This window comes from Phascolarctos cinereus, unplaced genomic scaffold, assembly GCF_003287225.1.
Source record: "Phascolarctos cinereus isolate Bilbo 61053 unplaced genomic scaffold, phaCin_HiC Scaffold_1;HRSCAF=81, whole genome shotgun sequence".
NCBI lineage: Eukaryota > Metazoa > Chordata > Mammalia > Diprotodontia > Phascolarctidae > Phascolarctos > Phascolarctos cinereus.
Window position 1 is genome coordinate 40,355,951 of NW_027555514.1, and position 24,814 is coordinate 40,380,764.

Sequence of the window (24,814 nt, forward strand, 5' to 3'; positions counted from 1 at the left end):
TCCTCCTCCTCTTCCTTCTCTTCTGCCCCACCCCCGCCTCAGCCCCGACGCATGCGCCCTCGTAGGCGCTGCTGACAAGCTGTTGGTTATGGGTGGGTTCCAGGCCAGGACGGGGCGGAGGAATGGGTGGGAGAAGGCGTGTAGGGGACGGGATTGGAGCGTCTCGGCTCAGATCTAGGGTTGGCCTGAGGGGCTGAACTCGGGAGGAGGGGGAGGGCGAGTGGTGTAGAAATCAGCTGACGTGGTCTCGTGACAGCCTCGGGCGGCGGCCACGCAGGCGCGCTGAGCGCGGTCGCCCGTAGCCGAAGCGAAGATGGCGGCCTCCAGAGCAAGCCTCTGAGAGGCAGCGGGAGAAGCAGGCGGAGGGGGCGGAGAGCGCGGCGGCCGCAGCAGTCCCCCGGCGGCTGGGAGCAGGAAGTGGCGAGGGGGCTGGGCCAGGCTGGGCCGGGGAGCCGAGCGGGCGCCTCAGCCACCCTGTGGGCGCGGCGGCGGGAGCCAGGCGGCGGCAGCAGGAGGCGCCCGGCCGGGCAAGCGAAGAGCGCGCAGCGAGGAGTGCTTCTCCGGTGCCCTGCCCAGGTAAAGCCGCTCCTTCCCTGCAGTCCGGCGGCGGGGCCCCGAGGGCGCGGCCTCCCCCTCCGCCCGGGAGCCGCGAGCGGGGCCGGGGCGTCCCCTGGCCGGACCCCGCTCCCGAGCGTCCCCGGCGCTGGCAGCCTCCCACAGGCTCCTGCAGCGGGCAGGCTGCAGCTGCTTCGGGTGAGCGAGTGCTGGAGTTTTTCACTTTCCCTGTCAAAGGGCTCTAGCAGGGAGAGGGAAGATTAGAGTGTGACTAGAGCAGCTGTTGCTGTTTAAGATTATTCGTGCCCTGCTACCAAAGCTGGAATAGGAAGTTATCTTTTCACTCCGCATCCCCTCTCCCTGCTTACTCTAGGGCAAGACCACTGAGCCCCCAGGTGCATCCTCTCTGTTTCCTTTATGAGTTTTTTATTTCAGTCTTTTTGTTTAAAAAAAAAGTGCGGTAATCTCTAGCAAGATTTTGTCCGAGGTATAAAAAAGAAAAGTTTTGTGGTCTTTACTGTAATCTTCTATTCAGTTGCCTGGAGACAATTCTTTCTCAGTACCTGCCCAGTTCATGCTAAAGTTTGGTGATCTTTGCTTTAATCCTGTCTCCAGCTTTCCCCGAGACAGTCGTTCCTCAGAACCTACTCTCTTCGTGCTAAAGAGTTTTTGGGAAATTAATGCAGCATATTTACGTTGTAAAAACCAGAAAAGAGTTTCAAGCGTTTCTTCAGGAGTTTCATATTTTGTGTTTTCACCTTTTTTTGGTGCCTTCTCCCTTTTTTGATTTGACTAATTTGCAGGTTTGTAATTTGTTTCAGAAAGCTGGTTTTAGATACACATCATGAAAATGTGGATCACATTCATAAATAGAAAGCAATGTAATTGGAGTAATAAAGCTTCATAGGACAGGTTCTCATCATTACATCTTTAGCAGTTAATCTGTAGCTGAAAATCAGTTCCTTGTTTGACTATCATGCTCAGCATACGTAAACTAGCTTTATGCTTTCAAAAGATTTAGAATAGCAAAACAGGAGTCAAAACATAATCTAAGCTTAATATGCTTTTAAAGTCATAATGGAAGGTAGATAAGTATAGCACATTGCTGATAAACGTCTCAGGTTCTGGTTTAATGTTAGAAATTAAGCATTTTTAAAATATTAAATGGAAAACAGGAAATAAAGGGTAATAAAGAGAGGAAAATGAGAGCAAGAGGAGGGCAGCAGTATATTCAGAGACATCTAGACCTGTTCCTGGAAATTAGTGCCTTCCTTATTTGAACAGGGTGAAATACCAAATATTTCTCCATGAGCAGAGACTTTAAATGTAAGAGTAATGCTTAATCATACCAACCTGAAATTGTGAAAATAATCTCAAGTCTGTAATAGTGCACACTGCTTTCATGTTATTTCTTTTAAAGAATAATCATTTTGTGAGCCTAAAAGTCCCTGAAAACATAAAGTTGAGTCAGTTTTTCAGGTTAAAGATAAGTTTAATTCCTCAGCTTCTCAAATGGAATAGTACAATTGACTCCTGAAGAGAGGTGTAGTCCCTCACTAACTTTGGCAAAAGGTTATATGGATAACTGAAATTCAGAGTTGTTAAAAATAAAGCACTTGGGTTTTCTCCTTCCTTTGAAACAGGTAACCACCACCCCCAGTTGCTGAAAGTAGATTGAATTACTGCTTTAGGTCTTCACTTATTATCCCTGCCCTCCTGAGGACAAATAACTGTGTGCAAACCTTCAGTACTTTCTGAGATACTAAAAAGTACTAAGAATGAGTTGTACACTGGATTTTGACTAGAAAGACCTGGGTTTGAATTCTGGTTCCTCCACCTTATTGCCTTGTGTGACCTTAGTAAGTCATTCTGGACCTTAGTTTTCTCATCTGTAAAATGAACCTGGAATAGATATCTTTTTTACATTGAAATCCCGTAAACTAAAGTGGGCAGCTAGTGGAGAGAAACAACAGCAAAAAGTTTGTACCTGCTTGTTCTATTTACCCCAGTGTTGGTTGTAATGGTTGAAAGTGGCCAAAGGGATCTTATTTTGAGACTGAATTTGTAGTCCTAGGACCTAGATTAAAGGAAACCCAATTGTGCTGATGACCAGCTGAACGAACTCCCCTAAGTTACAACCTGTGTGAGACTCATCACGTTCTTAGAGTATTGAACCTAATAATTTGTAAGGCCTCTTCATTCTCTAAAACTATGATGCTGTGATTTAAATTACAGTGAGAATCTTTTAGGGGCTGTTTAACAAACATCCTTGTAGCCCACTTTGACTTAGTTACAGTTAACTGTCTTTACAATGGAGAGTATACTTTGTAACATTATACTTTGCTAGGGGTACTAACTTAAACACACCCTTAAATGCTTTCAGGAATCTATGTACTTGAGCCAACCCATACATTTTGTAGCAGTCCATCAAAGCATACACTAGTAGTACAGTATTGACTTGAAACTAAAAAGCCCTGTTGGTTTGGGCCCTAGGTGTGTTAAGACTGTTTTTCTTCATGTGTGTGCCATGATTGCGATTGGTCAGGAAGAGTTTAGGGAAGGCAAAACCAAGCCCCCAAAATATTTTGAAATAATTATTTTAACTCTGTCTATAAGTTTAAGATTGTTAATGTATTTTATTTTAGGGCAGTTTGGTTTTTTTTTTCTTGCCAGTTTTGTCTTATCATTTGAAGCAGCAAAAACAAATCCTTATCCTTGGCCTTCTGTTCTATTACTCTTCCCTAAGGACTGCTTATTTGTTTAATTTCTAGGCATGATACAAGGTCTCTTTTGGGTGCTTGTCATTCTCTTAACAGGTAGGCCTCCCCCCTCCTGGGGTGTTTTTAATTGCCAATTTAATTGAAAAGGTTGAATTTCCTTTTAAGAATGTGAATCAGAAAGTCAGACCAAAAGCTAATATTTTGTTGCTATCTTAAAGTATGGAAAGAGGAAACAGTAACAATAAACTTTTTAATTGTGAAAGGAACACTGTTTAGAGATGCTTAGGGTAAAACTTTATTGTACCTGATAACCTTGTGAAATTTCATGCCTTCTATCTTACATGTTAACCAGGAGAACAATGATAGGTTAAGGTACAGCCCCAGAAAATAAATTTTGCCCATTGGAACAAAGTGTCTTAAGTCCCTCTATCTGTCCATCTCTTTATCCCTCCTTCTTTCCTCTCTCTCCTTTTCCCCCCTCTCTTCATCCTTTCTTCTTTCTCATAAGTAAGGCTAATCTTATTAGATCCTTGAAAGTAAACTTGCAGTTTGTATATAAGGTTAAAGAGCATACTAATCTGGTACACTGTGTGCTTGCTTCAAACCTGTTATGTTCTGAAGATAAAATGACAAAGACACTTTTGGAGAAAACTTCAGTGACTTACAAATTGAATGTAGATGGTTAGGACCTCTTATTTTATAGGATAGCTTAAACAGATTGATTTCAAATTCATGAGAGATGAGTGTTGAGGCATTTTCAAAGTTCAGAAATGTTAGCACCATGAAGTGATGAATAATTGTTAGAAAGTAAAGACTCAGTGAAATGGAACTTTAACTATGAAATTTGTCAGCACCCATAGTGCATGTTTGCTCTGAGCTCCAAGAGCTATATGTATCACTGGCAACACTTGAACACAAATCTTCTGTCTTCAATCTTGGCTTTCTATCCATTATGCTGTGCTTCTTCTCATCCCCAAATAAAGAAGGGTAACTCCGATGTGGTATATACTTGTCATTTTTTGTGTTTATATTCCTTACTGCTTTGAGCCTGGAGTCACTTTAGCATTTCTGAGACATGGCCACAAATCATCATTTCCATTTGAAATGGGATTAATAAAAAGGAGATCTCAAAATCTGTGGACACCACAATGTGATGATTTGTTGTGTTTTGCAAGCTATAAAGAGAATTTACCTTAAAGTCTAAGTAAAAACTATAGGCAAGCACTTCACAAAGGTAATGTGCTACAACTTGATGGTTGTAGTATAGATGTAAGCTAAAATTTTATGAGGTTGCTAACTTTCTTTTTTTTTCATTTATTTCATTCTTTCAAAAATAAAAGTAGCTAAAGGGAGACCAGAGTAGCAGTTGGTGATATAATTTTAAGACCTCGTTCAGGTTGACTGAATTTTAGGGTTGTGGGGGGGCCTCTCTAGTCACCTCCTTCAATTCACAGCTGAAAGGACTCTACTTAAAGACCTTGAAAGAGGAGCCTGTAACACTTCCCGAGGCATCCCATTCATTCTACTTTGGGATCATGCTAATTGCTATAGAATTTTTCTTGATATCAGGTCTAAGTTTATTTGTAAGCATTTTCCACCATTTCTCCTGATTCTTCCCTGAGGGCCGAATAGTCTAATCCCCATTTCCCGTTTCTTACACTTGACTTCTCATCAGGTACTCTGCAGTCCTGTCATACTCACCTCCTTGTTCCTAGCACAAAACACTCCATGTGTGGGATTCTAGGCATTTTCATTTCTAGGCTGTCCCCCAAACCACGATTTCCAGTCTCTCCCTCCTCATCTCTGCCTCCTGGCTTCCATGGCTTTCTACAAGTCTCTGTTAAAATCCTACCTTCTGCAAGAAACCTTTCCCAGTCCTTTTTAATGCTAGTGCCTTTTCCCCAAGGTGATCTCCAGTTCATCATTTGTGGGTCTTGTCTGTCTCTCCATGACCCCATTTGGGATTTTCTTGGCCAAGATGCTTGAAGTGGTTTGCTATTTCCTTTTCCAGCTCATTTTACAGATGAGGAAAGTAAGGCACACCGTGTTAAGTGACTTGCCTGGGACCACACGGCTAGTAAATGTCTGAGGCCAGATTTGATCCAGGAAGATGAGTTTTCCTCACTCCAGTACCTGTACTCTATCCATTTTGTCACCTGGCTGCCCTGTGTTTGTGCATAGTTGTTTACATGTTGTCTCTCCCCCATTAGACTGTGAACTTCTTGAGAGCAGGGGCTATTGAATCCCCCACTGCTTGGCACAGTGGCTGGCACACAGTAAATGCTAAATAAATACTTCTTGACTTACATTAGAGTCATTCAGATATTTGGAAAACAGATGTCATTCTATCCTAAGTCTTTACTAGTCTAAACGTCCCCAGTGTTTTAACTAATCCATGTATTGGATTAAAAAACCTTTCATCATTCTGATAAGTGCCCTCCTCTGGATATGCACCCTCTTACCGTGGTCCTTAAACGTGGCACAGAAAGGTGAACGCAATATTCCACGTATAGCCTGAGTAGAGTACAGTGGGACCATCATCCTGTCAACCAGAGCAGCCTGTGTGGCAGATAGTGTTGTATAGCTTGTATAGAATGCATAGTTCTTACTTTCATGAAAAATTGGTTGGTCAGATGCAGTATTTGAGGGTGATTAATAATGTGCTCATACTGATAATAAAGACTTACATGGTCCTAAAGCCATTCCGAAAGAAGAGCATAGGTCTTGTTGGTTTGTTCTTGTGACAATTTTAGTTTCTTGCATTGTAGGGTAACGTTTGGGAACGTGAACTCTAAATTAAATCGTAGGATTTTAAAGTGGTTCTAGACAGCCACTTTAATTTCTTTAGAAGCATCTTCTTTTTATAGTTAAAGATTACAAGTTAAGAAAGTCAAATTAAAAATAAAGCGGTGGGTTAAAGTTCTCATGGCAGCATTTCACCTAGACAGAGCAAACAGCCTAATTTGTAGTATTTTTAACCTGTATAAAAATTGACTATGCTGCTAACCATTTAACATTTATTATATTTATTGAGACAAAGAATGTCATTTTTGTTCCTAACAAACAAAACTTAACTCTTGAGCTTTTTAAAGACTTAAAAACCTCTTGGGGGTTTTATGACAGTGTAATCTTTTAAACCTAGTTGATTTTTCATAATTTAGACTTCTGTTTCTTCAGAACATAAGATTTCTTTCCTAATAAAACATTTGGGAATGTAATTTCAATGAAAAATGTTTTTAAAGTGTAATTGCGACAAAAGACTGGGGAAACTTAAATATGTTGGGTATGTTTTTTTCACCTGGAGTTAGTTCATTTATGGTGTGTGTATGTGTGCCTGTGTTTTGGAGGGGAAAAGTAGAGAAATTTAGTTTTGCTTGAATACTTAAAAGTTGTTAATGAAGATAAACTTGAATTTTAGATCTTTTAAAAGGATCATGCTTTTAAAAAAAAGATGCTATCATTTTCCATTAGATTACTGTTATCTCAATGTAGGAGTCACAAGGTACTTGACTCTTAATTATTATGAAAATCACTTCCATATGCAGAATTTAAGCTTAAAAAAAGACCAGTAGTCTTGATTAAAGCTGCCTCTTTCATTTACCAGGATATTTCAGTATAACTTGGACAGTTTTAGAAGCCATGACAGAAGTAGAATAGGGGGAGTATACATTAAATTAGGTAATTTGGATCTGGGGGATTAAAAATGAGGTTCATATAATGATTACTTCTTGTTTGAAATCTTGCAAACTGAAGTTAAATGGAAAAAACATCAAGAGTAAATTGACAGATGCTAAACGGGACTGTTTGGGGAAAAACATTCATCTTAATGATAGGACCCAATGAGATTTTTTTTAAAAAAATTGTGAATGAGGTTTTCCTTATTATAGGCTTATGTGATCACAACTGTGAAAGCATTGTAAGTCAGTAACACTGTATTTATTCCTGAATTAATTAGTGATAAATGGAAGGAAGCTAGATGGAACACTGAGCAAGTCTGTGAGACAGCTAGTACAAATGTTTAGTAAACCAAATGACAAACATCTAGATCCCAAAATACTAAATTATCTTCATGTACTCTTCCCAGCATGGTACCCTGCATGTAGTTTGCATGTGATATGTTTATTGAATTGAATGGGATTTAAATCAAGGGCTGGAGAGTGAAAGAATAAAATGCTATATTTGTAACTTTACAAAGGAGTGGTTGAAAGGGTGTAACACTACATAAAAATAGAAGAGCAATTTCACCGAATTGAGGTATTTAATTATGCTATAATAATTAGAAGATGAAATTGAGATTTTTAAACATGCTACATTATTAGTCCCCAAGCTATATCCAGTGTATGTTAGTCTTCCTGGCTGCCTGTCTTTCGGACAGTAAAATATTACTATGTGAGACCACAGCTCTGGATAGATGACCTGATGATCTTTGGACTTGTGACCTCTAGCCATGAGTTGACAAGTATGTTCTAAGGATCACTGCCTTTTCTCTCATTCCTTTGGCTTTTGTTTGGTTCTTCAGGTCTTCATGCCTTTTATTGTCACGGATAGGAATATTTCATGAGACTACAAAGGAGGTAGGGCAGTCTCATCTAGATTCTACCTTATTTTCCCTGCATTTTTTACTTTAGCATTGTTCAGTTTTGTAAGTCATGGTACTATATATCAGTGCCAAGTGACAACCTTAAGGAGTTAATGCTGTTGTTTTGTTTTGGGCAGTTGGGGTTAAGTGACTTGCCCAGGGTCACACAGCTAGCAAGTGTCAAGTGTTTGGTCTGAGGCTGGATTTGAACTCAGGTACTCCTGACTTCAGGGCCCGTACTCTATCCTGTGCCACCTAGCTGCCCCTTAATGCTATTTTCAAAGCAAAAAGCTGTCATGATGATGTGTAGTGACTTTTAAGAAAAGTAGTTTGGAGTTCTGCTTAGAATAAATAGGTAGGCTACTTGAGTATATTTTGACAAAGTGAAAAATGTGTATCAACAAGTGGTTTATTTAATCTATTCTGTTTATATTGAGATGTGTGTGGGTTTTTTTTTCATTCTTGACTTCATTGGATTATAATTATCCTGGTGGGTGTGTGTGTGTGTGTGTGTGTGTGTGTGTGTGTGTGTGTGTGAGAGAGAGAGAGAGAGAGACAGAGAGAGAGAGAGAGAGAGAGAGAGACAGAGAGACAGAGAGATAATATCGGGTCAGTATGGACTATGATAGTCCACCTGAGGACCAGCTTAATTAATTAATTTTGGAGAGGCTAGAGGGTGTCCAGTTTTTTTGGCTACAGCACCTCTTGAAGGCTGAAAGGACTACAAAGAAATCACATTCTTAAAGTATTGAAGTAGTCTTGCTCAATAGGAAACATTGAAGTACCTTGCCATTAATAGAGCTATTTGGAGCACTAATACTGTAAATGCATTTAAAAGACAAAACAAAAATTCTAATGCTTTCCTTCCAGTTAAAACTCAGTATAATAGCCTTTTGATGTATTCTGTTGATAAGTAGTAATACTCTTTAAAAGCCGCTAAGTTAATCCACAATTCCACTTAGTAGCTAGTGATAACCATACTTGAAGTGTTTAGTACTTGAAATAATCACCTCCCAGTGATAACAATACTTGAATGATTCTAAATTGCTCAAATGTTGTAATGTATCCTCCTGAAAAATAGAAGAAAATCAAATGGATATATTTAAAATGTACCTTTTAGAGTAGAAACACTGACTGTTGTGCTGTTTTTAATTAATTAGAATCTTGAAACCTACATTTGTTATATCTGTAGTGCATTAGATAAAATTTTATTAAGAAACATTTCATGAATCTACCCCTTATAATATTTTAAAGCACAGTGATATTTAAAAACAAACTCTAAACCTAGTGCAGGCATGGTCATTTGTTCTTTTAAAATTTAAATCTTTCCCCCACCATCAAAAGCTAAGGCAGTCAATGAGCTAAGGATTGGCATTTTCTCTTCCTAAATTCATCTTGAAAGGCAAAAAGGACATAATGGATAGAAGACCAGTGGTGGAATCAGGAAGGCCTGGGACCTGACTTTAAAAAGTCTTTCCTATTAAGTATTGTAGCTACATAAACTGTGGACAAATCATTTCCTCCCAGTTGTCCCTGAGGAGGTTAAATTGTAAATGAACTTTTGATCTGACTTAGTAAAGAGTTTCTATGATGGAAGTTTCCTGGACAGATGAAATAACAAGTCTGGACCAAAAGGAAAAAAAGTCACAGTAGTAAAGTAACGACTATAAAAATCACTAATTTGGGGATCTGTTCAGGTTTAAATTTTTGTCACATTAAACCAGTTAAGCACTTGTGTACAAAGCTGGTGGTGGAGTAGGGAAGGGATTTAAAAGATTGGCATAGTACCTGCTCCTATGGAGTATAGTGTAGGAGTCATAGTACAGTTTTCCTTTTTAATTTCTTTGAAACTGATAAAAGTATTTTAGCAAAGTGATACTTTTCTGACAGTCTTTTGGGGGGGGCTTTCTTTATCATTCCCTTGCTCTGATATAGTTTACTCTCTTCCTTGACTTCTTGCTGATATCACCTAATGATTAATGGTGATGCTGCAGATTTGATGTGTATGTAGCTAGATTCAGATGATTGGAAACAAAGGTAAATTCTATACTTGTTAGAATTCTATCTGTGTATTCTATCTATATTTTTCTTATCCAAACCATATTGAAGATTTAGAGTGTTACAATGTAATCTTTAACCAGTTTGGCTCAAGTCAAGTCAGCAAGTATTTATTAAGTGCCTACTATGTGCCAGGCACTGTGTTAAGTGCTGGCAATACAAAGAGAGACAAAATAGCCCCAGCTTTCAAGGAGTTCCCAGTCTCATGGGGCAGACAACCTGCGAAAAACTCTGGATAAACAAGCTCTGGAAAGGGCAAACTGGAGATTGCCTCCAAGGGAGTGCAGGAGCATTAAGGGGCACTGGGAATGGCCTCTTGCAGAAGGTTAGGCTTTAGCTGAGACAGCCTTTATATCTTTGGGGAACTCATGGCTGCAAACAACCCAGAGTTTAGTTTCTGTGTATGCTCTGGATTTTTGTAATTCTAGAGTAGTACTGCCCTGCCCCTGTCTCAACCCCCACCCCCCCAAGGCGTTTATATAGAAAAAGGTACCCTAAGTGAAGACATGCCATGTAGGGACATGCCAGCACGGTTGCAGGAACTTTGTTTCCTTCTCCACTGCTTTTGGTTATTTTAAAAAAAATTTTTTTTTTTTTTGGCCAGGCAGTGGGGTTGAGTACCTTGCCCTGCGTCACATAGCTAGTAAGTGTCAGGTGTCAGAGGCCGAGACCAGATTGAACTCAGGTCCTCTTGACTCCAGGGCCAGTGCTCTATCCACTGTGCCACCTAGCTGCCCCCTAAATTTGTCCCCAACCCTCTTTACTCCCCAAAGATGCTGCTGATCTGATCACCCTGTCCTAACTTCTTTGTCTTCTTATCTTCCTTTAATCTTGCCTAACTCCTACTTTCAGAAGAAGCTCTCTACTCATTGTCTCAACTTATTCTGCCGCTCTTCACCTTAAACTCCCTGCCTTAAAATCTCTGCCTCTAATTGCTATAGCTTCCCAGTAACTCTCCTTCCCTCTAATCAGTGGGCACTCTTGTGGGAGTTGCAGAGATAAGAGACATCTCCTGCCATCAAACAGCTTGTAGTCTATAAAGAAATAAAGTTTTGTTTGCCTGTTTTTTGAACTTTTGTCAAATTAAAATCCTTACAAATTTGGCTTATGGTGTAGTTACTAAAAAGTAAGTTGTCTTTTTTAGTTTGCATAGAAGGATGATACATCAGTGCCTAGAAGCTGCACCTCTTAACTCCCAATCCCATGGGAATATTGAAATCATTGTCCTAAGTCTGTCTCTTCCCGTCTGGTTCCCAGAGGCCCTAATGGAGTCCCTGGCTTCTTGCCATTGCAGTAGAGGTAACTAAGTTCCATTAGCCCCACACAAAAGGAAGGTTTGGAAGGAATCTCTTCTAACCACCAAAATAGGGAAGAAAGAATCTGTACTATCATATTGGGATTGTAGTTTAGTAGGGAAGAGAGACTGGAAAATCTCTTATAGGAAAGGTGTGGCACCTGTGTTCCATGCTAAGGACTCATTTTCCCGTAGAAAGGATGGGTAGGTATAAATACCCTTAGTATAGTCTAGTTCAGCCATATCATGGGTTAAATAAGAGTTTGTGAACCAGCTTATAACATTGTGTCAATGAGGGAACAACAGGTTTACAAATGAACTTTGGATCTCAGCTTGTTTTTAAGTTGGGGTCTGCCAGTATCTTCAAATTACCTTGGCTGAATTGTTTGCAGCATATGCATTCCAGTATTTTCTACCTAAGTCCCTTATTTCCCCTCATAGTTGGCTATGAATTTATTGGCTCAGACACGTCATTTTAGGATTTAGATTCTTTTTTTAGAAGAGATTTTTTTTCTAATTTAAACTTGGAGCAGGGGGAAAAAAACTTGTTCGACTCATTTTCTAGATATATACTCTAGAGTATACCGGTATACTCTAGAGTGTATATGTACACTAGTGTATTCTAGAGTATACTTTCCATAGCTATGTATGTGTCTCTCAGATTGTTAAATTCTCTGGTTTCTCAGAACCAAGCCAAATTCCTTTAGAGAGAAAAGGTTCAGATTTGCCTTGCTCATTATTTGTTATTGTGTACATATGAGAAGATTCATCTAATAGTCCTGGTCTAATAGTGGGCAGTTACGTGGGAGTTGCATGAGACATTTCTTGCCCTCAAAAAACTTGCAGCCTATAGAGGAATAAAGGTTTTGTTGCCTTTTAAAAATTTTTGTGGAGTTAAAACTAACAAAGTTTGGTCTATAGTGTATTTACTATAAAGTAAATTATCTTTTCTAAATAATTTCCATACAAAGATGATGCTTGAGATTCAGGTCCTTGTTTTTAGTAAGCCACTTAAAATTGCTTTATCCTGGGGCAGCTAGGTGGTAGTGGATAGAGCACCAGCCCTGAAGTCAGGAGGACCTGAGTTCAGATTTGGCCTCAGACCAAACACATGACCCATACTAGCTATGTGACCTGGGCAAGTCACTTAACCCTAATTGCCAAAAAAAAATTGCTTTATCCTTTGCCAAAATTCAGTGTATTTGGAAGTTTCGGTAATATAATGCCTAGCATAGTGCCTTACATATTCTAGGTGATTAATGTTTAAATTAAAAAGTATTAGTAATATACATTATATAACCATAAGGAAATCTGTCAATTCTGTTAAGAAACTCATGGTTCAGAAATGTGCTTCATACATCTTTGTCCTGAAAACCTAGCCTTTCTTTCAAGGTTTTTACTTGTTTAGAACGTCATTAGGGTCCTTTATTTCCTTGTATTAAAGGAATTTAAGGTAGTATCTTGAAATGTTACTTATTTCCTTTTTTGAGAGTATTTGAAAAATTTGACCTTGGGTCTTACTTATTTCCTCCATTAGGCATTATGATAAAAAGTTTCTAGCAAAAGTCCATGGAGAAGAATTTGCATAGGTATCCTAGTGCTGCAGCTCTTTTAATGCCTTTGAAGTGCTTGGGGATCTAGAATAGCCCCAGAAGTTTTCTCCTTTCTTCTTTTGTGCTTCTGAGGTCACACTACTCTGATAATAGAAATCCAAAATAATTGGAGAGTTTCTCATATGACACTGAATTTTAATTGTAGATGCCCATGGAATTTCTGTGTTCCTTTGTTGATATAACTGATAGCGAAATAATTAAGAGATAGTTTAAGAATAATCTCTTTTGAGTACCTAAAAGGAAAGAGGGTTGATTTTTTTAGTTTAGTTTTTATTTTTTGGCTCAGTGATCAGTTTAATATGTTGCTGAGTGAAGTGCATATATAAATTGAAACCATAGAGTTAGAAACTAACTTGAAACTAAAACTTAAGGAAAATTCCGGCCGAGCTTGGTAACACCTAGCAGAATGTCTGCTTTCAGTGTGGCTTTATTCTGTGTTCTCTGTATCTAGACAAAAAGGGGGAGGGAAACTGGGGTAGTTAACATTGTCTGAGATCCAAGGAGAGTTAGGAATGTAACAGCTTGTAGGAAGTATAACACTGTTGCTATTCTATAGTATTTTATGAGAAGTTTTTTTCATAGTCTACTGGGGAACTTTTTTCCCATTGTAATAGATTTGGTTTGATGGTGATATTCCCTCAGAATTGGAGACTTTATAAAAATTTCTGATATAAAGTATTTGGCTTTTTTTAAACTTGTAAATGAAGTTGTATACTTGTTATAAAAATTAGTAGAAAGTTCACTAACTCTTGTGTTTTGAATGTATTTTTCAGGTCTCAGTGCAAAATGAATATTATTAGGGAAAATAAAGATCTGGCCTGTTTCTATACAACAAAACATTCATGGAGAGGGAAGTAAGTATTTCCTGCTTATTTTACCTTCTACTTTCTACTGCTTTACTTTCCTTTTTAGCATATATTGTGTAATTCAGAGGACTCATATGCTCTCTAACGTTCTCAGAAGCATAAGTGAGGTATACTCATTTTTCAGTCCTGAGGTAGAGAAGACGTCCTGACTGAATTTTGGGTGATGCTTCTCTTTACCTTATTATACTATGATTTATTGTATTTTTATTTATTTTGTTATATATTTCCAAATTCTATTTTAATCTGGTTTGGGCTACACGAGGGAGTTTTGTGGGCTGTAGCAGCCCATCGGCTGCAGGTTTGACACCTCTGGTGTATGTGATGAAACTTTAGATCCTGCTCTATTTGTCTTTTAATTTCTTTTCCATTTCTGACCTGGCCTGTTATCCTTCAGTGCACCCAAAACATGGTCCTGGGTGTCTTAACCCCTTGTTTAACAGTGTTCTTTGTGGGAATGTGTATTCTGAGTTCCAACTTGAGATTCCAAGGACACATGCCCCTACAGTAGGAAGAGAAATTCCTTCCCTTAATACCTAGCCACCAGCAGGAGCAGGGAATCTAGTTTCAAATCACTGTTATTGACTTTTACAATTTGGGGAAAGGATTCTGGTTGGGCACAGCCTGGGAAAAGAGCTTTGGGTGGTGGGGCCGAGAATTCTAGAGTAGATTAAGGGGAACATTGCAGGGATTTAGGGGATAAAGCTGTCAGAGTGGGACTTCTTCCTACTATAATCTCAGAGATGTTTATTAGCTCTCAGCTAGTTCCTCATTTCCTTCTTCCTTTTCTTCCCAGGGTCCCAAGAATGCCCTTTCTACTACCACAAGGGAAATATCTCTTGCTATGCACTTTTCTTACTACCTCCCCCCCCTTTTTTAAACTTGGATCTTATAGAGCAAATTAGAGCTGAAAATGGGGGAACTGGAGTAGCTGTAGGAGTTCTGGGATGAGGCTGAAGAGTGAATTTGGAGGCTAGAGATACTGCAAGGTGAGTTTGGACCTAGAACAAGGGGAAGTGGTAGAGTAGGGGAGAGCAGTATCTTCTCAAATGTCCTCTCCCATCATCTCTTGCTACTTTTGCTGACACTTTGCATTGGGAACAAAAAGCAGCAGGAAGTTGAGGTGGAGGCTCCTGGGCACTATCTGATGGAGAATAATGGAAAGGGGGAAATAAGAAAATCTCAAGCGAGTCCGGGAAGGAATGGGAGTTTTTGGGGCTCTTCGGGCCCTTGGGAAAGGCAGCTTGATGGGTGTCCTGGAGAAGCCATTTGTTTTTGTGGGTGTACCTTTCAAAACCCAGCTGCTAGTTCTGAATTTAGGATCCCTTTGTTACCTTTTTGGAACCGTTTGCTCTGAATTCTTTTTATTGATCAGTTTCATTGAGTCCATATTTTTATCTGCATAGTAAAGCTGGCTAATTTTTTAAACTAATTTTTTTTGCCTGTAATTGGGTAGAACCAGTTATCTCAGTTTTTCTTTAAAAAAAATGAGCTCTTAACAAAAGTTGAGTGGTATTTTATTTAAATAACTGAACACTTCAGTTATCTTGTGGGAAAGGCTACAACATTTAATTTATGGTAACATGCTGGTGTCTTGTACTACATGTAGCATGCTGCATTGATGGGCGAGACTAAACCTTACATACTGCAGTAACTTTTTTTTTTCTGTTAGCTTTTTAATCACCCTGATCCTCTGAGAATTTTAACCACTTCATATGTAGAGTATCTAAAATTTAGAACCCAAGTAGGGTAACTGTTGCAAAAAAGATTTACTTGGAGAAAATTTAGTGATAATGTATGTGAACTTAACATACTAAGCATGTGTAGGTTCCATGTATAGCTGTACAAATGGTTTAAAATACCAAACAAACAATGGATAGACGAAGCAAAACTTAGTGACCTCCCAGCCCAGAATTTAAGGGTCTGATTCTGCAAATATTGTTGCATCAACATGTCTGCTATTTTTCCAGGGTAGAAAGTGCCCTCTAAGACACCTGAGTGCATTTTGTGAAAAGCTTTTCTTGTCTAGTCTTTGAGCTGCCTGCTCAAAAAGCAATGTCTTTTTGTAGGCTCTCTTTTGAGTAATGCTTATCTCCAGATCTGTGCTTTTTGCTCTTTTCTGGTGTAGTCTTAAGAGCAGGGCTCAATCTGAAGTCATTGTAGCTGTCTCTGGAACTAGCTGACTGTCATGTTCTGACCACAGCTCCTTCTGTTATTGATGCCTTGAGGCTGTAGGCTGCCTCTCTGATATTCACCTTATCTACACAGTCCTAGATATCTAGAGACTGTTCGTTTATCATTTTATTGGATGGTGTACTGATTTTTTTTCACATTTCAGCTGTTTTATTGATCACTAATCAAGAGTAAAAGTCTGTCCCAGCATAGCCTTACTGCTGCTACTACTGTTATTTCACATTTATATAGTTTGATGGTGTGCAAAGCCTTTTACACATATTCTTTTGATATATCATTTGACCCTCACAACAACCCTGAAAGTTAGGTGCTGTTATTATCCCCATTTTACAGATAAAGAAACTGAAGCAGACAGGTGAAATGACTTGCCCAGGGTATACAACTCATGAAGCATCTATGGCTGGAGTCAGACTTCCTGACTCCAAGTCTACCCTTCTGTCTCCTGTGCCAGCTCACTGCCTCAAAAATGAAAACTTAATGTTAGTTTTTGAAAAAGGGAGTAAATTAAAATCGAATCATAATGTGAGGTCAATACAGTGTATTCCTTCATAATTGTTTTTAAGCCTTCAAATGAATGTTCACTGTCTTAAAGTTTCAGAGCAAATTGGGTTGTCTCCAGGGTCACACAGAGCTGATATTTAGGGATAAATATCAGCAAAGATGTACATGTCCTTTTGGGTTGTAAGAAGCCATAATTTGAAATTCTGTTCTTAATTTTATGCTACTACTTGCAAACAGCAGTAACTTAAAAAAAAACTTTACATCATCACTCATTTTTTTTTCCCCTCCAGCAACCAGACAGACAATAAGTATAGATGAGACTGTTCTCAACTACACACTGTCAGCCCTGCCTTTGCTGGTGAAGCCATCTTTAGACTGTCATTTTCACACTTGAAAAAATGAGGTTACAATTAAATTTTCAGTTTCACTTTCTGTGGCAGTTTGAGAGTTTTGCAGGGAAAGTAGGACTTAGATAAAGAAAAATAAGTTTTCTTTTCTTACCTGAAGTGTAATTTCCTGCTTGACCAAAGTCCTTTGAGACAGGAAGGGAAGGTCCAGATGTTCCAGGCAAAACAAAAGAGCAGGTTCACCCTGGAAAGTTTCCTTTGTGTTTGAGAGCAAACTAGCTTTTTTATCTTTTATAAAGAATTTGTAAATAAAATACCTGTTGAACATTTTTTTTGTTTTGGTCAGACTCATGATTTCATTACCCATTTAAATAATTTAATATATCAAATACAAAAAATACTGAAGAATTTAAGAATCAGATATTGGCATTTGAATAAAGTGCTGTGTTAAACACGGACATATGCATGTGTATGTATGTGTGCCTCTGTGCAGTTCTATATACATATTTTTTTTTTAGTCTTTCTTCATTTTATTGGATTGTATACCTAATATTGTAGTACTGGTTTGTTTGTTTTCACATTTCAGCTATTTAATCATTAAAAGTATGTTCTAGCATAATCTTACTGTTGCTAGTACTAGTACTGCTACTATGCATTTATATAATTTTAATTAAAGGTTTGCAAAGCCATTCAGATATATTATCTCATATCTCTCTTCAATATACAGTCCAATAAAATGATAAATGAACATTCTCTAGACTGCCTCTTTCTCTTTATATATTCATGCATACATATGTACACATATATACATACATGCACATACACATGTAAAATATACTATGAAACTTGGTGATTGAAATAAGACAATAAATAGAGATTCCCCTCTTCATAAACTGGCTGTGTGTTCTTAATTAAGAGACTAGGGATGGGGCCAGCTCTTTGGAGAGAAAACCTGCTCTTTGGAGAGTTACTTTGATCCCTGAGAGGCCACGTGATGTGCACAGAGCCTCACAGCCGGTGTGAGCCCCAGTCTTGCTGACTTTGAGGCGCACGCTTTACTTTGCCACTTTGCCATTATCACCGGTGCCCAACCCACTGCGGCCTAGTGATACTTCGGATGGTGAGGGGGCAGAGCGGCGGAGTCTTTGAATAAGTGACTGTTCTTGTTTGTGCCTCAGGTGGCGGCTGCTCCACTGCTGTCTCAGCACGTGCCTGTCACAGACTAAACTACTCTTCCTCTGGCTTTGTTTCTGGTCCTTTTATTTTATTCTGATTATTTGCTGGTCTAACACACCCTGATTTCTCTTTAACGTTCTGCCCCCAATTCTTTTTTTTCCCTAATTTAATTAATTTTTAGTTTTCAACAATTACTTCCATAAGCTTTTGAGTTTTAAATTTTCTTCCCCCACCTCCCTCCCCAAGACAGCACGCAATCTGATATTGGCTCTATGTATATATTCCTATTAAACATATTTTCACGTTAGTGATGTTGTGTAAGTAAGAATTAGAACCAATAGGAGGAACCACCAGAAAGAGGAAACAAAACTCAACAGAAGAAAAAAATAGCAAGTAAGTATGCTTCGATCTGCATTCAAACTCCATAGTTCTTTCTTTGGATGTGGATAGCATTTTCCATCACAAGGCCTTTGGAGATGTCTTAGATCCTTGTATTGCTGGGAAGGGTTAAGTTTATCAATATTAGTCATCGCACAACGTGGCTGTTATTGTGTACAACATTCTCTTGGTTCTGCTCACTTCACTCAGCATCAGACCATACAAGTCTTTCCAGGTTTTTCTGAAGTCAGCCTGTTCATCATTTCTTATAGCACAATACTATTCCATTACATTCATATACCACAACTTGTTCAGCCATTCCCCAATTGACGGGCATCCTCTCAATTTCCAATTCTTTGCCACCACAGAAAGAGCTGCTATAAATATTTTTGTGCATGTGGGTCCCTTTCCCATCTGTATGATCTCTTTGAGATGTAGCGTGAGAAGTGCTATTGCTGGGTCAAAGGGTATGCACGTTTTGATAGCCCTTTGGGCATAGTTCCAAATTGCTGTCCAGAGTGGTTGGATCATTTCACAACTCCACCAACAATGCATTAGTGTTCCAGTTTTCCCACATCTTCAACATTTATCATTCTTCTCTTTTGTCATCTTGGCCAATCTGATAGGTGTGATGTGGTATGTCAGAGTTATTTTGATTTGCATTTCTCTAATCAATAGTGATTTAGAGCATTTTTTCATATGACTATAGATGGCTTTAATTTCTTCATCTGAGAACTGCCTGTTCATATCCTTTGACCATTTAGCAGTTGGGGAATCACTTGTATTCTTATAAATTTGACTTAATTCTCTATATATTTTAGAAATGAGGCCTTTATCAAAGAGATTGGTTGTAAAAATTCTTTCCAGTTTTCTGCCCTCCTTCTAATCTTAGTTGCATTGGCTTTGTGCAAAAACTTTTCAATTTAATGTTATCAAAGTTATCCATTTTGCTTTTTGTAATGTTCTCTATCTCCTGTTTGGTCATGAATTCTTCTGTTCTCCATAAATCTGATAGGTAAACTATTCCTTGCTCTCCCAGTTTGCTTACAGTATCAGCCTTTATATCTAAATCATGAACTCATTTTGACTTTATTTTGGTATATGGTGTGAGATTTTGATCTGTGCCTAGTTCCTGCCATACTCTTTTCCAGTTTTCCCAGCACTTTTTGTCAAAGAGTGGGTTCTTATCCCAGAAGCTGGGATCTTTGGGTTTATCAATAATGGATTACTATAGTCATTGACAACTGTGTCTTGCATACTTAACCTATTCCACTGATCCATCACTCTGTTTCTTAGCCAGTACCAAGCAGTTTTGATGATTGCTGCTTTATAATACAATTAGATCTGGAATGGCTAGGCCACCTTCCCCTGCATTTCTTTTCATTAGTTCCCTTGATATTCTGGACCTTTTGTTCTTCCAAATGAATCTTGTTATTATTTTTTCTAACTTTATAAGATAATTTTTTGGTAGTTTGATTGGTATGGCACTGAATAAGTAAATTAGCTTAGGTAGAATTGTCATTTTTATTATATTAGCTCGGTCTACCCATGAGCAACTGATGTTTTTCCAGTTATTTAGACCTGACTTTATTTGTGTGAAAAGTGTTTTGTAATTGTGTTCATATAGTTCCTGGGTTTGTTTTGGGAGGTAGACTCCTAAATATTTTATAATGTCTACATTAAGTTTAAATGGAATTTCTCTATCTCTTACTGTTGGGCTTTGTTGGTAATACATAGAAATGTTGATGATTTATGTGGGTTTGTTTTATAGCCTGCAACTTTGCTAAAGTTGTTTATTATTTCAAGTAGTGTTTTACTTGAGTATGGGGGCTTTCTTCTTATTTATCAGTGACCTCCTTTGGAGTATAAGGCTAGTAGTGGAGTCTGGGTTCAATGGGTATGGACATTTTAGTCACTTTATTTGCATAATTCTAAATTGCTTTCCAAAATATTTGCTCTCATTTATAGTTCAACAGCGCACTAATTAGTGTGCCTCTTCCTCGATCCCTCCAACATTGATTCTTTACGTCTTTTTTCATCTCTTGCCAGTTGGCTGGGTATAAGGTGAAACCTTAGGGATTTTTTAATATACATTTTTCTTAATATCAGTGATTTGGAGCCTTCTTTCATATGGTTAATAGTTTGTAGTTCTTCTTTTTATTTGTTTTGGGTTTTTTTTGGTTGTTGTTTTAGGCAGTGGGGTTAAGTGACTTGCCCAGGGTCACACAGCTAGTAAGTGTTATGTGTCTAAAGCCAGATTTAACTCAGGTCCTCCTGAATCCAGGGCCAGTGCTCTATCCACGGCGCCACCTAGCTGCCCGTAGTTCTTCTTTTTAAAACTATTTGTTCATCATCTTTAACCTTTTACCTAGTGGAAAATGGCTTTTGGTCTGAGTTATCTGTTATCCTATTACATCTGGAATACCAAACCCTTATCTGAGAAGTTTGATAAAGAGATTTCCCCCACACATTCATTTGCTTCTCTTATCTTAGAACTTTAATTTTGTTTTTGCTGAAGCTTTTCAGTTTCACATAATTCAAGTTATCTATTTTTTTCTTTTGTGATTGCTTCCACTCTTTGTTTGGTTAAGAACGTGTCTCCTGCCTGTAACTGCAAGGGATAAGTACATGATCTGCTTCCCTTCTCATTTTTCAATGGTGTGGTCTTTAAGGTCACATCTGTTTGGAGTTTATTTGTAGAATAGATGTTGATTTAAGCCTAATTTCTGCCAGACTGCTTCCAATTTTCCTAGCAATTTTTATCAAAGAGGGGGATAGACTGTCACTTTCTATCCAATTTCTCACTTTTCTTTCCATAGAACTTCTGATGTGAGTTGCCTAAGGCCTAGACTGCTTTCCCCTAAGGGGTTTAAAAATAATGCAAGTAGCCTGATAATTCCTGCAGTTAATGATTGTCTACTTTGTGCATTACAGTAATGATATGCACAAAACATTTCATCCCTCCAGTTTGCCATTATGTCATTTCAAAATGGTTTATTAACTCTTAGCTAACCTAATTGCAACAGTATTTTAGTTGAGATAATTTATTTTTATGGCTCCACATTGGCTCTAAATCCCCTAGGTTAATTCAAGTATAGTTGATGGAAATATATTTAATAACTGGTTTCTTAACTACTTTCATAATTCTCTATGGGACAGTTAGAGGGGAAATGGCCCAAAAAAGGAAAGACTCATTCCTAGGGGGAAAATTCTGTACCTTGAGCCATACTTCCTTTCGTCACAGATCTGCTACTCTTTCCTTCTGATGCTGCTTTCATACTGTACAGGTATTTTAGCTAAGTTGTTTGTAAAGTAAGCTCTTAAGTGTGCTAGAGATAAGGGGTGGACTCATTTTTAAGCTTGAAGCTACTGAAAATTGCAGCATCTCATCCATGTTAAGGAAAAAGGAAGCTAAAAAGTATCATTAAAACTTTACTCCTATATTACATAATTTCCTCTACCATTTTTACCAACAAGAGATTCTGAAACTATTCATTTTTTTAATTTAAATTACACTATTGCTTATTTAACTCAATGTTACTTTGAAGAAATAGAAGAATTACGAGTCAGGCTTTTTAAAGCCATCCCTGTGGGTGTCAGTAGATGACATTTGGCTCTACTATCCCATTTCTCTCAATACTTCATTAGACAAATTCCTAGGGGGAAAAAACCACACTCATTGCTTCTACTTTCTCTTCTTTTATTTCTGAATTCATTCTAGTCTGGCTTTTTACCTCAACTCAAACTGCTTTTCTGCAAGGTTTTTATAGAACCAGCCCTGTGTTTTCTTTGGTGCACAAATCCTCAATGAAGAAAGTCTTTCTTTGGGGTAGCTAGGTGGTGCAGTGGATAGAGCACCAGCCCTGAAGTCAGGAGGACCTGAGATCAAATGTGGCCTCAGACCAAACACTTGACACTTACTAGCTGTGTGACCCTGGGCAAGTCCCTTAACCCCAGTTGCCTAAAAAAAAAAAAGTCCCTCTTCTAATGCAGATAAACATTTTTGTTTTTCTTGAGGCTGTGTTGAACTTTGCTGAACATTGTCACCTTTACAGGTACTACCTTAGCTCAGGCTCTCATATCTGGTCTAGGTTAATAAAATGGCCTCCTAGCTGGTCTTGCTGCCTCAGTTCTCCCCTCATTCTAGTCCATCCTTCACCACTGCTTCCAAGCTGATTTTCCATAAATGCAAATATGAGCATGTCATTTCTCAGTAAACTTCAGTGGCTTCCTGTTACATCTAGGATCAAATATAAACTCCTTAGTTTAGCTTTTAAAGCTCTTTGCAGCCTCCCCCTAACTTCTTTCTGTCTCCATTGGACACGGTTCTCCTCCTTCATGCTACAACTGAGCCGGATTGACCTCCTTGCCTCACAGAAAGTAAGATCAAGTTATGCTGACTCCTTGAAGAAGAAAGGATTGTATAAATATGAGGCCCATTGCCAGAGTAAGGATAGTGAGCTGGGAGTGGGTCTGATTTTCCCTTAGTATCTCTTTATATTCACACTAGTGTATATTCCTGATGACAGTAAAATGTGGCATGTTATTTAGCCTCTATATAAGTTTGAAGTAAAATGCTTTACTGTTTGCAGAATGGTAAAAGATTAAAACTCTTGTAACAACAGTTAAATGATGATCGATCAGTAAAGATATTTGTCTTTGCTGCTGCTCTTTGGCAAGTTTGTTTCAGGAACTTGGATTATTCTTAAGGAAAAAGTTAATGAAGTTTTAATATGTTGAGTAGGAATTCTTTTGATGTCTTTCTGTGGTAATTTGTATACACATGCAATTGATAGTTTGGTTATTCTTGTGTTGGGATGCTGTAGTATAGAAATAGAAACCTAATGGTTCAACAAAGAATCCGGGCTACATGGCTAGAATTCCTGTTTACATTGTACACAGTATTTTCTTCATGGCCTTTTGAAAGCTATTTTTACATTAGAAGTCTTTTTAAAATGAGTTTTATTCAGCTTTATTTTAGTAACTAGAAATTTTTAAATAGTTTACCACTGCCAACATTGAAATTTTACTTATAACGTCAAATATATATGTATGTACACACGTGCGCGCGCGCGCGCACACACACACACACACACACACACACACACACACCTTAAACCTATAAAACCTTCATGTTTATAGTAGTGATCCAGGTCATACATAGAAAAACTTTAGAGAATAAAAATATTCTCTTGAATAGAGAAACAATCTTTTAGAGTCTTTTTCCAGGGGAACTCATCTTTATTGATTAATAGATCTAGATTGATAGTCAAGCTTCCTTTGCAAACACATGAGATGACATTGTAAAAATATTCTTTATAAATTTGGCATAGTTCTTATATATTTGAGAAATGACACCTTTATCAGAGAAACTTAATGTAAAATTTCCCCCCCAGTTTCTTGCTTTTCTTATTAATATATAATACATAAGATATTATTATAATATTATATTAATTATGGTTTCAGTGGTTTTGTATGCCATATTTTTAAGATATACAAAGCATTTTCCTGAAATCACCCCATGAAATAAATAGTATAAAGTATTACTAGCACTTCTGTTTAACAAACAATATTGTAACTAATTGTGTGGAAATGGAATGGTGTCTGAGCTTTGAGTTCAACCTATGTCTCTCACCTTTAAGTCCAGTGCTCTTTCTCCCATACTGCCTCTCTAGTCAGTGTCCTGTGTTTGAGAAAGTTCATAATTAAGGAAGAATTACTTTAGTAGATGCAGAAACCCATCGGTTTGGCTATTTATGAGATTGTAGCCCATCTATGCCTAATCTTGTATAATTCGTATGTGTCCTTACATAAATCCTCCAAAAAGGATCCAACTTCTGGGTTGAAGCCTTTTTTTCTCTTTTGTGAATTTCAGCACAATTCTTGAACTTAAAGAAAAGCACAATAATATAATATGCAGGTGCTCCTAATTATGTTCATTATTAACTACAGTTATGCCTTTTAAAGATAAAAGCAGTGATGTTTCTTTCCATTCCACCTTAGTTTTTCTCAAAACGTATTTTGAAAGATTTTTGTGCTGTGTCATCTTTGATCAGCCTTTCTAATTTAGAATCATTTGAAGTCCAGAGACCATCAATTCAGCCTGTGCCACCTATATAGAGTTGTTCAAATGGCTTACTATATTTTTCTCTTTATTAAAGTTAATAGCTTATGCTCAAAATGTATTTTTATGTTATAAAACATCAGAGTATTAAAAGTGGTACCATTAATAAACACATTTTTAATTGTTTTTTTTTATTTTAATATGTGTTGATTCGTTGAATTGGAAAAACAAAAATTAAACCTTTCCTTTATTTTAGGTACAAACGAGTTTTTTCGATTGGAACCCATGCAATCACTACATATAATCCCAATACCCTAGAAGTTACAAATCAGGTAAGTGTCAAGTTGTTTGTTTATAATTCAATTTGAACTTAGAATATTGGACGGCACCTTCACATATCTCCTGTGCTCTCTAGACATGAACAGATGGGACCAGTAGTCAGAAAATTGGGTTGAAGTGGTGCGCATCTGGAG

The 24,814-nt window shown here is 38.0% G+C and overlaps 1 protein-coding gene across 4 annotated transcripts in view; it reads left to right on the forward strand.

Annotated features, from left to right (window-relative positions):
- The first annotated feature begins 271 nt into the window (after window positions 1-271).
- The window catches only part of DNAJC13 (DnaJ heat shock protein family (Hsp40) member C13), a 122,942-nt gene continuing 98,399 nt past the window's right edge, over window positions 272-24,814 (forward strand). For 2 of the 4 annotated variants that reach the window (XM_020987277.2, XM_078151571.1), the window contains exons 1-3: window positions 272-576; window positions 13,593-13,673; window positions 24,598-24,673. In XM_020987277.2, the coding sequence (XP_020842936.1) occupies window positions 13,606-13,673; window positions 24,598-24,673 (144 nt within the window). In that variant the 5' untranslated portion in view covers window positions 272-576; window positions 13,593-13,605. Of the gene's footprint in view, window positions 577-661; window positions 754-3,326; window positions 3,372-13,592; window positions 13,674-24,597; window positions 24,674-24,814 lie in introns of those variants that run through there. The other 2 variants (XM_020987276.2, XM_078151570.1) reach the window with 2 other exon arrangements.